This window comes from Lampris incognitus, chromosome 10, assembly GCF_029633865.1.
Source record: "Lampris incognitus isolate fLamInc1 chromosome 10, fLamInc1.hap2, whole genome shotgun sequence".
Lineage (NCBI taxonomy): Eukaryota > Metazoa > Chordata > Actinopteri > Lampriformes > Lampridae > Lampris > Lampris incognitus.
Genome location: NC_079220.1, coordinates 21,727,983 through 21,741,884, shown reverse-complemented (window position 1 = coordinate 21,741,884; position 13,902 = coordinate 21,727,983). Strand labels below are relative to the sequence as shown.

General features: G+C 45.1%; 1 protein-coding gene across 1 annotated transcript in view; it reads right to left on the bottom strand.

The window, feature by feature from the left end:
- LOC130119630 (MBT domain-containing protein 1-like) overlaps positions 1–13,902 on the bottom strand; it is a 45,367-nt gene that overhangs the window by 14,630 nt on the left and 16,835 nt on the right. Inside the window, 10 exon segments of the mRNA XM_056288191.1 lie at positions 3,469–3,573; positions 4,874–4,929; positions 6,525–6,546; positions 6,548–6,661; positions 7,658–7,756; positions 7,878–7,966; positions 9,745–9,879; positions 11,052–11,169; positions 12,100–12,179; positions 13,562–13,673. Of these exon segments, the coding sequence (XP_056144166.1) occupies positions 3,469–3,573; positions 4,874–4,929; positions 6,525–6,546; positions 6,548–6,661; positions 7,658–7,756; positions 7,878–7,966; positions 9,745–9,879; positions 11,052–11,169; positions 12,100–12,179; positions 13,562–13,673 (930 nt within the window).

Genomic DNA, 13,902 nt, shown 5'->3' with positions numbered 1-13,902 from the left:
ACACAGGGAGAACATGCAAACTCCATACAGAGGGCGACCTGGGACGACCCCCAAATTTGGACTATCCCAGGGCTCAAACCCAGGACCCTCTTGCTGTGAGGCGACCACGATAACCACTGCGCCACCATGCCACCTTGTAGTATTCAGACTTGTCTCATCAAATATGATTTTCGGTCTGGACCAAGTCCAGCTGCCTTTGTTAAAAAGATTTTCCTTTCTTTGGGTTACACAACTGCCACCAACACATGGCGCTGCTGTGTACTAAAGTGAATAATTTTACAATAAAAAAAAAATTGCTGCGTTAAATGAAGTCAACTGGTTGTTAAAACAGGCATCGTTTCAATTGATTCAAGCCTGCCAATTACCAAATGCATTCCCATGCACCCCCCCCCCCCAAGAGTTTACCTTTCCCATGGCTCACAGAGAAATTCTAGAACATGGTCTTTGCGTGTGAAGCACAGGCCAATTTTCCAGTCAGCAAGAGAGAACTCAGGATGTGCTCTGATGCTGTGGAGGTGATATCCTTTCAGACATGTTTAGCTCCACTGTCCCAACTACATCTGCTTTGCAGACCATACAGTACTGGAAGGTACTTGGAGTACTTAATGCAACTCCATCAGAGGGTTAGCAAATTTGAACTGGAACCACTAAAATTTTATTTAAAGCTTGGTATTGAAGAAGACTCAATTTTTTTTCCTGTCTCAATCTTTTTTTTTCTTTTTGGGGGATCCCCCCCCCCTTGTTCTCCCCAGTTGTACTTGGCCAATTACCCCACTCTTCTGAGCTGTCCCCGTTGCTGCTCCACCCCCTATGCCGATCTGGGGAGGGCTGCAAACTACTGCATGCCTCCTTCGATACATGTGGAGTCGCCAGCCGCTTCTTTTCACCTGACAGTGAGGAGTTTCGCCAGAGGGATGTAGCGAATGGGAGGATCATGCTATTCTCCCCTGTTCCCCCTCCCCCCCGAACAGGCGCCCCGACCGACCAGAGGAGGCGCTAGTGCAGTGACCAGGACACATACCCACATCCGGCTTCCGTCCCACAGACATGGCCAATTTTGTCTGTAGGGGTACCCGACCAAGCCGGAAGTAACACAGGGATTCAAACCAGTGATTCCTGTGTTAGTAGGCAATGGAATAGACCTCTGCACTACCCAGACCCTCCTGTCTCAATCTTTACTCAGTCACTATCATTTGGACTCGGATTTGACTTGGTCTCGAATCCCCTATTAGACTCCATTTTGACTTGATCTCGACTAGATCTCGACCTGGTCTTGGACTTGACAAAGGTGGCCCTGACTATCAGTGCTTCGCTATTAGGACAAACAAAAACCAAGGTATCAAGTTCACACAGTGAAAAGTCCTGCAGCTAGAATTGGAATGATGTGATTTCTTCAGTTACAAACTTTGCCGCTCGGTGTTCCTGATAGCTCAAACTCATATTGTGGACCATGTGGACTCAGGCCTGGTCACAGCATCCTGAATTTGAATCCAACTCAGAACCTTTAATTCATGTCTTCTTCTTTCTCCAGCCTTACTTCCTGTCTCTCTCTATTATCCTAGCTAATCAAGCAAAACGTGCTAAAAACAAAAAGCCTTGCTGCTGCATTCTCTGCAAGTAAGAGACTTTTAATGTGAACAGACTGGATGAACTCTGGGGATGGATGTCTTTCTAATGATGTTAGGTTAAGAGAATGGGAAGGTCAAAGCTCTTCTTGCAGATATTTGGGTGAAGCTCTTATTTATCAACAGTAAGAAAAGAAAAAATAAACATTCATGTCTGCAAGGAAATGGAATTAATGTCAAAGGAAAAGGTCAAAGTTTCAATGAGTCAACTATGAAAATGTAAATGGGTGTGTAAAAACGCAAATCCAGCAACAAACGTATCAAATCACCCAACTTTTTTCATTTCAAGTGCATTAACATCATTCCATTTATCTATTTATATTGATTTTAATGGCCTCATTAAACTCATCAGTTAAATTTTCTTACTTCCACTATCTAAGGGTTTCCCCTTATATGATAAATGGCAATCCAGTGGTTTTAATAATAAATGATGAAAAGTAGTAATGAATGATAGGTGATTTGTTTTAATCAAATGAAACTTTAAATAGCATCGAATGAAAATATTGTCTGAGTTGCATATGGCAATACCCAGACATATCATCCCTGTCAACACAAATATAGCCTGGTACGATACACGTACTTTACTTTACTGTAGCTTTACACATCTGGTGTGTGTGTGTGTGTGTGTGTGTGTGTGTGTGTGTGTGTGTGTGTGTGTGTGTGTGTGTGTGTGTGTGTGTGTGTATTAACACATCCTGCCCTGTAAATGTGCTTCTGTGTGTTCTCATAAAGAAATGATTGAGTGGAATCCTACACTTGTCGTTAATGCCGGCGGAAAAATAAAATAAGCGGTTCCATTTGTGCTCATCTTAAAATCACAACACGGATGTTGAAATTTACATAATCCTTCATTTGAGCTTATCATCCAGTCTTATTTAATGACCCCAGGAGATGACAGTAAAATTGTAATGGTTATGATAATGTCAGCTACCTTGTAGTACCTCATAAAGATAAAGAGAGTAGGAGACATGCCTGTTTGATAAGCTACTGTCTCAGAGATACAGAGTTGGGTGTCCGGGTAGAGTAGCGGTCTACTCCGTTGTCTACCAATGTGGGGATCACCTGTTCGAATTCCCGTGTTCCCTCCGGCTTGGTTGAGCGTCCCTACAGATACAATTGCCTGTGTCTGCGGGTGGGAAGCCCTATGTGGGTATGTGTCCTGGTCGCTGCACTAGCACCTCCTCTGGTCGGTCAGGGTGTCTGTTCGGGAAGGCGGGGGGGGGGGGAGTGGGGGAATAGCGTGATCCTCCCATGTGCTATGTCCCCTTGGTGAAACTCCTCACTGTCAGGTGAAAAGAAGTGGCTGGCGACTCCACATGTATCGGAGGAGACATGCGGTAGTCTGCAGCTCTCCCCGGATCGGCAGAGGGCGTGCAGCAGCGACCAGGATGGCTCGGAAGAGTGGAGTAATTGGCCGGGGGGGGGGGGGGGGACAAAAAACGCTGGACTGCAATTTCTAGAGCAATGGATTGCTCCTCTATAAAGACAACATCCTAGTGCCACAGCTCATTGTACTGGTACCCAGAATTCTCTGCTCTTAAAGCTAAGCTGAACACTGATGAAGGCCTAGCAGTAACATTTTCATATGCTTTTGGCTTCTTCTAGAAAGTGCAACACACAACAATAGATGCTGGAATTTTCTATTTTGCTTGCAGACCATCAAAGTTTTTTTGTGAGGTTTTCAAATGGCCAACGCACCTGTTCATTGCATAGTGGCCCCGGCTAAGTTCTAAACTGTCCTGTCACAGCTGTCAGATTCTGGCCATGAATGAAACCCATCAGTCTTTTGGGAAAGAACATGAGAGTGGGAAGGTGTGACATATAACCCACCTCAAAGCCTCACCTTCCTCACTGTAGCTACACAGATAGCGGACAGGTTCAGCGGATCGATGGCTTCCAGTTTCATCCCATCTTTAAACCACGGTCCACTTTGGTCCACTTCCTTTACCTGCCGGGAGACAAGACGAGCATATTATGGGAAAAAGATAAATTAATCACACAAAACTATCACGTTGTGTGAAGATATTTTCAGTGCCTTCTTTTTTTCGATTTTCCCGTTTTTCTCCACAGTTTTATTTGGCCAATTACTCCACTCTTTTGAGCCATCCCTGTTGCTACTCCACCCCCTCTGCCGATCCGGGGAGGGCTGCAGACTACCACATGCCTCCTCCAATATATGTGGAGTCACCAGCCACTTCCTTTCACCTGACAGTGAGGAGTTTCGCCAGGGGGGACACAGCATGTGGGAGGATCATGCTATTCCATCCAGTTCCCCCTCTCCCCCTGAACAGGCGCCCCGACCAATCAGAGGAGGCACTAGTCAAGCGACCAGGACACATGCCTACACCCGGGTTCCCACCTGCAGACATAGCCAATTGTGTCTATAGGGACTCCCGACCAAGCCAGAGGTAACACGGGGATTCGAACCGGCGATCCCCGTTTTGGTATGCAACGGAATAGACCGCTACGCTACCCGGATGCCCTGGCCATTGCTCTTTCAAAATGAATTGTGCAAAAACAGCCATTTAATAAATGTAGTTGCGGTCCAGCCATATTTTAGGTTTTAACATAGTGTTGTTTGTAACTTCAAATTCACACATCGACTAGCATGTCACATGCAAGTCATCCCCTCATCTCCACCCATTTTTTCCTATTACCCTTCAATGTAACATTTAATGAAGCAGAAAATAACTGGAAAGATAAAACAAACAAACAAACAAATACCACAGAAGAGATCTAGAAACCTGCTGTGTGTGAGTGTACTTTTCACTGGACGGCTTTTTGTCCATCCTTTACCTCATCCCATTAACAAAACTAGAGACACTACAGTCTGCTGAAATAAGACCTGGGTGGAGCAACATTTTTTTTTGAATAATCTTGAGTTTCATCTTGCACCAGTTGGGGAAGGTTTAACCAAATCAGGGGACTTAAAACTGCATCAGGTATGGTGTCCATCTGAGAACAGCAATCACTTTAAAATCAACTGTGAAATACTTTTCTGTGATCGTTGAAACCTGCAATAATTCACTGCAGAGTACTTTGTGACAAACGGAACCTACCTGGCAACAGAGGCTGAGGCAAATTCTAAGAAGTATTTGCAGTAAACTTTTTGACTGATGTTTCTTAGACATCCAGGACAGAGACAGAGAGTGACAGAAAGAGTGATATATAGAAAAGCTAGTAGGGAGGAGGATGGACAGGCATAGAGGCAGACTGACAAGACAAAAATAGCAGGCTGTTGTTCTTGCCTTGGCAAACAGCTGCCCTGGCGCGTCCATCTGGCCCTCGAGCTTCTTAGACACATCTGGAGCCAAATACAAAGAAACAGCTCTGCTTTAGAACCACACGACTTCGCCATTTACTCTCTTCTGACTATCTTCTGTTTCTTGTAGTCTGAAATTGGTTTTAAACTCTTAAATCTGATACTCAAATCTGTGTCATACATCTTAAATTTGCAGACTGACGGAAATGCATGCCGACCTACTGTTGTCACCTGTGTGTTTTTTCACTAAATCCTGTCTGACTGTCCATCCACTGGTTTCCAGGTTAGAGAAACCTAATGTGTTGGGTTTTACTGGTCTCCTTCCTAACATAACTGTCCAATCCAGAGTAGATCAGGACCTCAAAGTGATGGCTCACTGGCTGAGCAAACAAACTTAACAGACACAAATTTACCAGCATTTAACACCTGGTAATTTGCAAAAAAAACCCCCAAAATCTAAGAAACTAAATGACTGGACACAGATGAACTGATTCAACTGTCTGATTTCCTTACCTGGATTACTGAGCATGCATAACGACGAATGAGTGAATTGTTGTTTAAGCAGCTAACTAATAAACTGACTGACCCGATTGATAAATTAAATTACTTTCTGAAAATCTAAATCAATACTGAGCTAACTCACTAACTGACTGACTTATTAATTAACTACTGACTAAGTGATCTTCCAGTTAACTACCATTAACTGATTAATTACCTAATATATTTGCCAAATGACTTAATTGACTGGCGAACTAACTGAATAACCCAACAGACTATCTGATTTACTGCAAATCTACACTACTCAGTGACTTACTGACAGACCATCATGCGAGATGACTGCTGACTGACTGCCTGAATTTACTAGGTAGCCTAGTTGTTGACCTACTAACTAACCTCTTTGCCTAGTAACTGATCAAGTAACTCAAAGAGCAACTACAATAGTTCTCAATCAGGTTCTCGGGTGCCACTACTACTGCTGCTGTTTTCTGTTCGGCCGGGTAGTTCATTAGAGGTCTAAACCCCATTCTTCTCCTGGATCACCACCTTGTAGTGGCGGAGAAGCTTGCATGTACCAATGATCCCAAGAGTTATGCCGTCCGGAGCTTGGCTCCTGGTAGGGTCACCCAACCCAAGGCAGATAGGTCAAGGGGGGGTTCCAAATGAAACGCAATCCAACAAAGACTTCAACGGTAGAACTGGTGGAAGATGTCTCCAGGTCGCAAAGGCAGTGAAGCCAGATGAAGGCTGCAACAGATGGTGGTCCCCAATCGTCTTGGTTCTCCATGCCATTGGACTCTGGCACCCCCCTGCCTAGGATTGTGTCGTGGCTGCAGGGCGCGTCAGCCTCTCCACGTAAAAAGCTGTCACGCGCAGGTGTCCTCCTGTTATGCGGCTCCAGAACTAACCTCTACACCCACCTGAACACCCAGAGGGAGGATGGTCATACTCGACCCCGAGTGACCGTTGATGAAACCCCCTTTTGAAGGCTGGAATAATTGGAACAAGAGGTGAATGTAATGAACTACCTGGTAGAATAGAGAACCAGCAGCACTGGTGGTAGCTGAGGACCTGATTGAGAACCAGTGAACTAACTAGCTGACTAAGTAAACTAAGTGATTAACTACCTAGCGACTAACCAGATCTTTTGAAGCGGTGTCCCTATGGAACGGGACCAGCCAATGTTGTGAATGAGGGGACTGTACATGTGACACCAGAAGTCATCTGTCCCATCCTCGCACTCCTCGTAGACCAGTCGAAGCCGACCACCAATCACCTACCAGAACACACGCACGAGCGCGCACGAGCGCGCACACACACACACACACACACACACACACACACACACAAACACACCTCACAGCTTGAACATGGTAGATAAAAAAAACGGAATATTTGGAAATTCTGTCAGATGATTGAAACAAAGGATAATGCTCTGAACTAGAAAATCAAAAACTGTGTCAAAGCTTGCTATGAAAAGCTCGTTGTGAGCATAACAGAATGTTTGTTTGTGATCATTATATGCAAATAATGAGGAAGCCTAGTGTTGGGAAACAACACAGAGAAGAGTTGACTCAGTTTGGAAGGACACACAAACCCATTCATTACTTTACTAGCCAGGATTTTCAGAAATCAACAATGTTCTAACTTTATAATACTAATATTGACTAGTTAAAAAATTAGTTACCCAGGAAACATGTTTTGAATAATGTAGAAAAAACAACCAATAACCGGGGTAAGATCCTTGTGGAACCCCTTTAACTGTCTTTTCTTTTCAAGTAAGTCCACAAACTAAGATATAATTAAACTGAATGTCTGTATTTTGGATAGACAGGTGAGGAAACAACCTGCACAGCCCTAAAATAATTGGCAAGGTCAACTTGGAAGCCACAGTCAAAAACTGACCAAAGTTTGGATGAAGGCTGAGTTTTTCAGTTTCTTCAAAATGTTTTGCTCTTTGAATCTCATTATTCCATCTTTCTTTCTTTGAGTTGAGTTGGGCACCTCCTACTTCCTTTCAACACCATTAAACAAAATACCACACTGTTTTTAAAAGTTCTGAAAAATATAGCCGATATCGTTTTTTTCTAACGAACAATTAGTTTATAAGTTTTACCTTAAATCATCATACACAGAAATTGACTTTGCGTCTATTCAGGTACTCAGTGTAGAGCAGGTGTGACGTTGTTCAGGCAGTTTGTTAACCTGAAATAAATGTGATTGTTTGCAGTGTACATGCTCAAACATCAGTTTAGTTTTTTTTTCGACTAACCTGTTCGACCAGAGCAACCCGTGTCCTACACAGGTGGGCCTTATCTACAACCTCCACCCTCATCAGCTTCTTAAAAGGGAACTGCATGCTCTCCTGCACCTGGGGAGAAGAAGAGGAGGGTAAAGGAGAGTCGGAGAGGGAAGCAATGTGTGTGTGTGTGTGTGTGTGTGTGTGTGTGTGTGTGTGTGTGTGTGTGTGTGTGTGTGTGTGTGTGTGTGACCTTGGAAGAGAAGTCTGGAGGCAGCGTCTTGGAGCCTGTGAGTCTTTTGACCAGGAAGCTTTTCCAGTTAGTGCATCTGTGGAGGATAGCTGAGGAAGGAGAGAGAGAGAGAGAGAGAGAGAGAGAGAGAGAGAGAGAGAGAGAGAGAGAGAGAGAGAGAGAGAGAGAGAGAGAGAGAGAGAGAGAGAGAGAGAGAGAGAGAGAGAGAGAGAGAGAGAGAGAGAGAGAGAGAGAGAGAGAGAGAGAGAGAGACAGATTAACAGAAAAAAAAGATGCCATGACAGTTTACACCAGCCATGCTTAAATCCACGACTTGAATAGAAAGTTAAGCACAGTTTTGGAAAGTAATAAAAAAGAAAAGTGAATTATTTCTATTTCCTTTAGATGATTTTGAAAAACATAGAACTGCCATATCAGAAGACGGGCTGATGAGAATTACTTGGCATGAGAGGAAAATCTGTTTCTATCACTTTTTAATCATATAATTATTTTATTTACACATCAATTTGTTCAGCTCGAGACAGTGTAAATATTATTTTTTTAGACATTATGGAGTGACTTGGATGTTTTCTATACCTATTTTCTTATTTCCAATTTTAAAAATTCTAATAGGATTTTTTTTTTAATTACAAAGTAGCTTCTTGGATTTGTAGCCAATCTTTGTGGGAAGAAATCTCTTCCGTACATAAAACTTGAGATGTTTTTTAGCTGGGTACAATGGCGTCCAATCCACAAAAAAACTGATACTGTGTTTCTAGTTATAGCCTTTGCAAAATCATAAATGCATTTAAATTGGTTTCAAGCACACAGATTGTACATTTCTGATCTTTCTCTTTTTGTTTTTTGATTTGTTGGGCAGTTTTAGGTGGCATGGTGGCACAGTGGTTAGCGCGGTCGCCTCACAGCAAGAAGGTCCTGGGTTCGAGCTCTAGGGTCGTCCAACCTTGGGGGTCATCCCAGGTCGTCCTCTGTGTTGAGTTTGCATGTTCTCCCCGTGTCTACGTGGGTTTACCCCGGGTACTCCGGTTTCCTCCCACAGTCCAAAGACATTTAGGTCAGGGGAATCGGCCATACTAAATTGTCCCAAGGTGTGAATGTGTCGGCCCTGTGATGGACTGGCAGCCTGTCCAGGGTATCTCCCCGCCTGCCGCCCAATGACTTCTGGGATACGCTCCAGCATTCCGTGACCCAATTGGTGTAAGCAGCTTGGATAATGGATGGATGGGCAGTTTTATTCTTTTATTTGATAATACTGTACAGCTAGACATGGAGTATTGGAGTTATGGAGAAAGGGTGAATGATAATAAGCAAAGATCCTGACGTGAATTAGGAACCATCATCAACGGTCACTCGGGATCGAGTATGATCGTCCTCCTTCTGGGTCCCTCTGGGTCTTCAGGTAGGTGTAGAGGTCGATCCTGGAGTCACATAATAGGAGGATGCCTGGGCGCGATGGCTTTTTACGTGGAGTGGCTGATGCGCCTGCAGCCACCACGCAGTCCTTGGCAGGGGGTGGGCAGAGTCCAATGGCATGGAGAACCAAGACACGATTGGGGACCACCCTCTGGTGCAGCCTTCATCCGTCTTCACTGCCGTTGTGACCTGGACACATCTTCCGCCAGTTCCGCCGTTGAGGTCTTTGTTGGATCGTGCTTCGTCTGGAACCTCCCCCTTGACCTAGCCATCTTGGGTGACCCTACCAGGAGCCAAGCACCAGACGGCTTAGCTCTTGGGATCATGGGTAAATGCAAGCTTCTCCCCCACAGCAAGGTGGCGATCCAGGAAAATATTAGAATCCAGGATGCTGCAGTCAGGCCTGAGTCCATATGGTTCATATGCTCACCTAGCTGAACCAGCAAAGACTTACATTTAGGCGGCACCAGAGGTTTCCCGCCAGCGGCGCACCAGCCGACAGGGTGGATGTCCTGAACACAGAGGTTGTACCAGAAATCCCTTGCAGAGTCGCTGTCAAATCCCTCGTATCGCAACAAAGCCTTAAAACCTGAAATCACACACACACACACACACACACACACACACACACACACACACACAGTGGAGAGCAAAGATGGGACAGAGGTGTTTAGATAGGGTGGCATAATGTAAGATAGATGCACAAACAAAAACAAAAAACATAAGACACAGACACAAAGATGCCAAGGCAGGCACACCAAGAATTGTTGAATCTTGGGAATCTTCTTACAGAAACTTGGAATCGAACTAAATTGCCAGTATCTGTGTATTAAATACATTTAAGAGTTTTGATTTATATATAAATCCGCCTGTTTACATGACTGTTGAAGACAGGGTGTCAGCAAGTCCTGTCTCAAAACCCATTTCTATTCTTTAGCATTCAGTTGGTTATGATCTGACTTTGTGCCCGTGCTTTTTTTTTTGGGGGATTTTTTCCCCCCTTTATCTCCCCAATTGTATCCGGCCAATTACCCGAGCCATCCTGGTCGCTGCTCCACCCCCTCTGCCGATCCGGGGAGGGCTGCAGACTACCACATGCCTCCTCCGATACATGTGGAGTCGCCAGCTTTTTCTTTTCAACTGACAGTGAGGAGTTTCACCAGGGGGATGCAGCACGTGGGGGGATCACGCTATTCCCCCCAGTTCCCCCTCCCCCCCCAAACAGGCAGCTGACCAACCAGAGGAGGCGCTAGTGCAGTGACCAGGACACATACCGACATCCGGCTTCCCACCCGCAGAAACAGCCAACTGCGTCTGTAGGGACGCCCGACCAAGCCGGAAGTAACTTGGGGATTCAAACCAGTGATCCACATGTTGGTAGGCAACGGAATAGACCGCTACGCTACCTGGACGCCCCTTAAATGTGTTTTATGGACAAATTGACTTGACTTAACCAGGCAGCTTGAGTTTAAATAGATTAAACTGTTTGAGACTGTGGACTCTTCGCTAATGAAACTGCTGAACGTTAAACTCTTCATTTATTCATCCACCTTGAATGGAGCAGGTGAATAAATGCAAGGCCTGGTTCAGGTTGATTTGCTTCACAGTTCAGTTAACCGCCCACAGTGTACCAAAATGCTTTTCTCAGAGTATACTTCAAACAGGGTTGCCTGAACCATGTCACAACTATTAGCTATTGGCTGTATCCACACGGCCGTGCGGTGCATTTTAAATGCATCTATTCTGCGCTTGTGTAAATACCTGCCAGTTTGATGATGCCAGCTATCCAGTAAACCTTCATGGGGAGTCCACTGTCAGTGTTGGGGACTTCCACTCGCACCCCCTCACTGATGTCGCCCCAAGACTTTCCCATTGGCACCTATACAGAAAGCATTCAGCAGGAGGGTCAAGAGGAAACCATAGAGCAGGGGAGGAAACAAGGGTGAACATAAAGTCCACAGAGAAGGGTGAGCCCCCTTGCTGTGTTAACTACTAAACCACTGTGCTCCTCCTGTTCGACTTCCACCTCCTTTTTATTCAGCCTTTTTGCAACGCTGCCATTTTGAAAATATTTTGATCAACTACTCTCATAATAAAGCTGCATTAAAAACATGAGGGTGTAACAATTACATGCTGAGGCAAATATTTATTAAAAATGCACTGTGAGCACCTCTTTGTGGTTTCGCCATTTAATCTACTGGCTGAGAAATGTAGGTAGTTTAAGTAATTTAGCTAGCTAAAGTTTTCTTCCAGACGACTTCTTAAAACCCCATATATAAACTTTTTTTTTTTACGTTATATTGTAATTTAGTCCACCTAGGCTTTATTGTTGCTCTGTTTTTGTTTAACTGACAACATGAAAGACAGCCAATTTATTTCATATTGTATTCTTATGATGAATTTGTTTTCTGCATTTAATCCATCCTATTGTATAGGAGCAGTGGGCAGCTGCAGCGCCCGGGGACCAACTCCAGTTCTTCTTTCCACTGCCTTGCTCAGGGGCACAGACAGGAGTATGAACCCTAACATGCGTGTCTTTTTGATGGTGGGAGGAACCCGCAGCACCCGGAGGAAACCCACGCAGACATGGGGAGAACATGCAAAGTCTACACAGAAAGGACCTGGGATGACCTGGGGTTCGAACCCAGAGCCTTCTTACTGTGAGGCAACAGTGCTATCCATCATCATCTTGCTAAATCAACAACAGAGTGTTTGTATGCACACAACAGGTGTGTTTTGACTCTGTTGTGTGTGTGTGTGTATGTGTGTGTGCGCGTGCGTGCGTGTGTGCGTGTGTGTGTTGACCTACATGCTTGAAGCAGCTGACAGGGGCTCCCATCACGTCTCCATCTCCTAGGTAACGGCCCCAGTTGAATGCCTCAGCAGGTACTAGACACAACAACAGCATCAACCAACAAACTGGGAGGCAGTGGCCTTTAAACAACACTATTTTGGCGGTTTGCCATGATGGTCAGTCATGTGTTTTGTAAAGGGTAAACACGACTCAACATTCAGAACCCACTGGAAGTGTCTCACGCGTTCATTTTGAAGTGCATAAAGTTTTTTGAACGGCCGAGCATGCACCAAAACAATAAGCGGTGTGTGAAACCCATCTTTATGCTCCTACTTCGAACTTGTCTCAGTTTTGGAGCGTCAACAGAGGACCCAGCCACCAAAACACAGCAGTTATTTGTGGGTCGCTGCCACTGCAAATAAACTGTTTGGAGGCCTGCAGTGTGCCATAGAAACATCACAAATCCATCCATTATCCAAATTGCTTCTCCTGCTCTCAGGGATGCTGGAGCCTATCCCAGCAGACATTGGGCGGCAGGCAGTGAGACACCCTGGACAGGCCCCCAGGCCATCACAGGGCCACACACACACACACACACACACACACACACACACACACACACACACACACACACACACACACACACACACACACACACACACACACACACACACACACACACACACACACACAGGGACAATTTAGTACGGCCGATTCACCTGACCTACATGTCTTTGGACTGTGGGATGAAACCGGAGCATCCGGAGGAAACCCACGCAGACACAGGGAGAACATACAAACTCCACACAAAGGACGACCCCCCAGGTTGGATTACCCTGGGGCTCGAACCCACGACCTTCTTGCTGTGAGGTGACCGCACTAACCACTGCACCACCGTGCCACCCAGCATCACAAATGGTGCATCAAATTACCCGTGTCACTTATCGCTTTCAGTGTGTCTGGGCTGTTACAAGCGCCTTATTGTAGGTTATGAATTTGTATATTTACTTAGGAAGAAGTATTACGAGCACACTACAATGCCATATCAGCCTATTGCTCCAGATTTGATAACAAATTCCTCAGGTTTCACTCAAACATAAAAGCATTAATAAACTAGCTAGTATAATACAACGTGGCCATTGATTCAAAATAAGAGTAGCCACAATGCCTTATGCCACCACCTAAAACAAAAAAGGCCTATGCATTTACAGTAACAGGCTTTAAGGAATACAGTTATTTCACTTAATGTTTAGGAAGAGTCGTGGCTGCCTCATTTTGTACAAACTGAAGAACTGGAAGAAGCCTTTGTCTGTGGCAGGAACAAAAAGAGTTGCAGTAGACCAAGCAGGAATCAATAAATCAGTCAAAGATGATTCATAAAGTACATTTCTTATTTAAAAAGGCAATGGCATACACTCTGCATGACAGCAAGTTAAATGGAGGGGGAAAAGGGAAGCTGCTCGTTCCACAGACCCACCCGTCTTTTTGACGCTATTCTGCTGGTTGGCTTGGTACTGGGCGTAGGCGGCTAGCTTCGCCATTAGAGGCTGCTTCTGAAGAACCTTTGCTTTCTTGGTGGGGGGCTTTCCCTTTAAGAAAGACAAGAGAGACAGTGAGAGAGAGAGGAAGAGAGGGAGAGAGAGACACACACACAGAGGGAGAGACAGACAGACAAAGAGGGAGAGAGAGTGAGAAGAGAGAGAGAGAGAGAGAGAGAGAGAGAGAGAGAGAGAGAGAGAGAGAGAGAGAGAGAGAGAGGGAGAGGGAGGGAGAGAGAGACAGACAGAGAGACAGAAAGAGTTAGTGTGTGTATGCAAA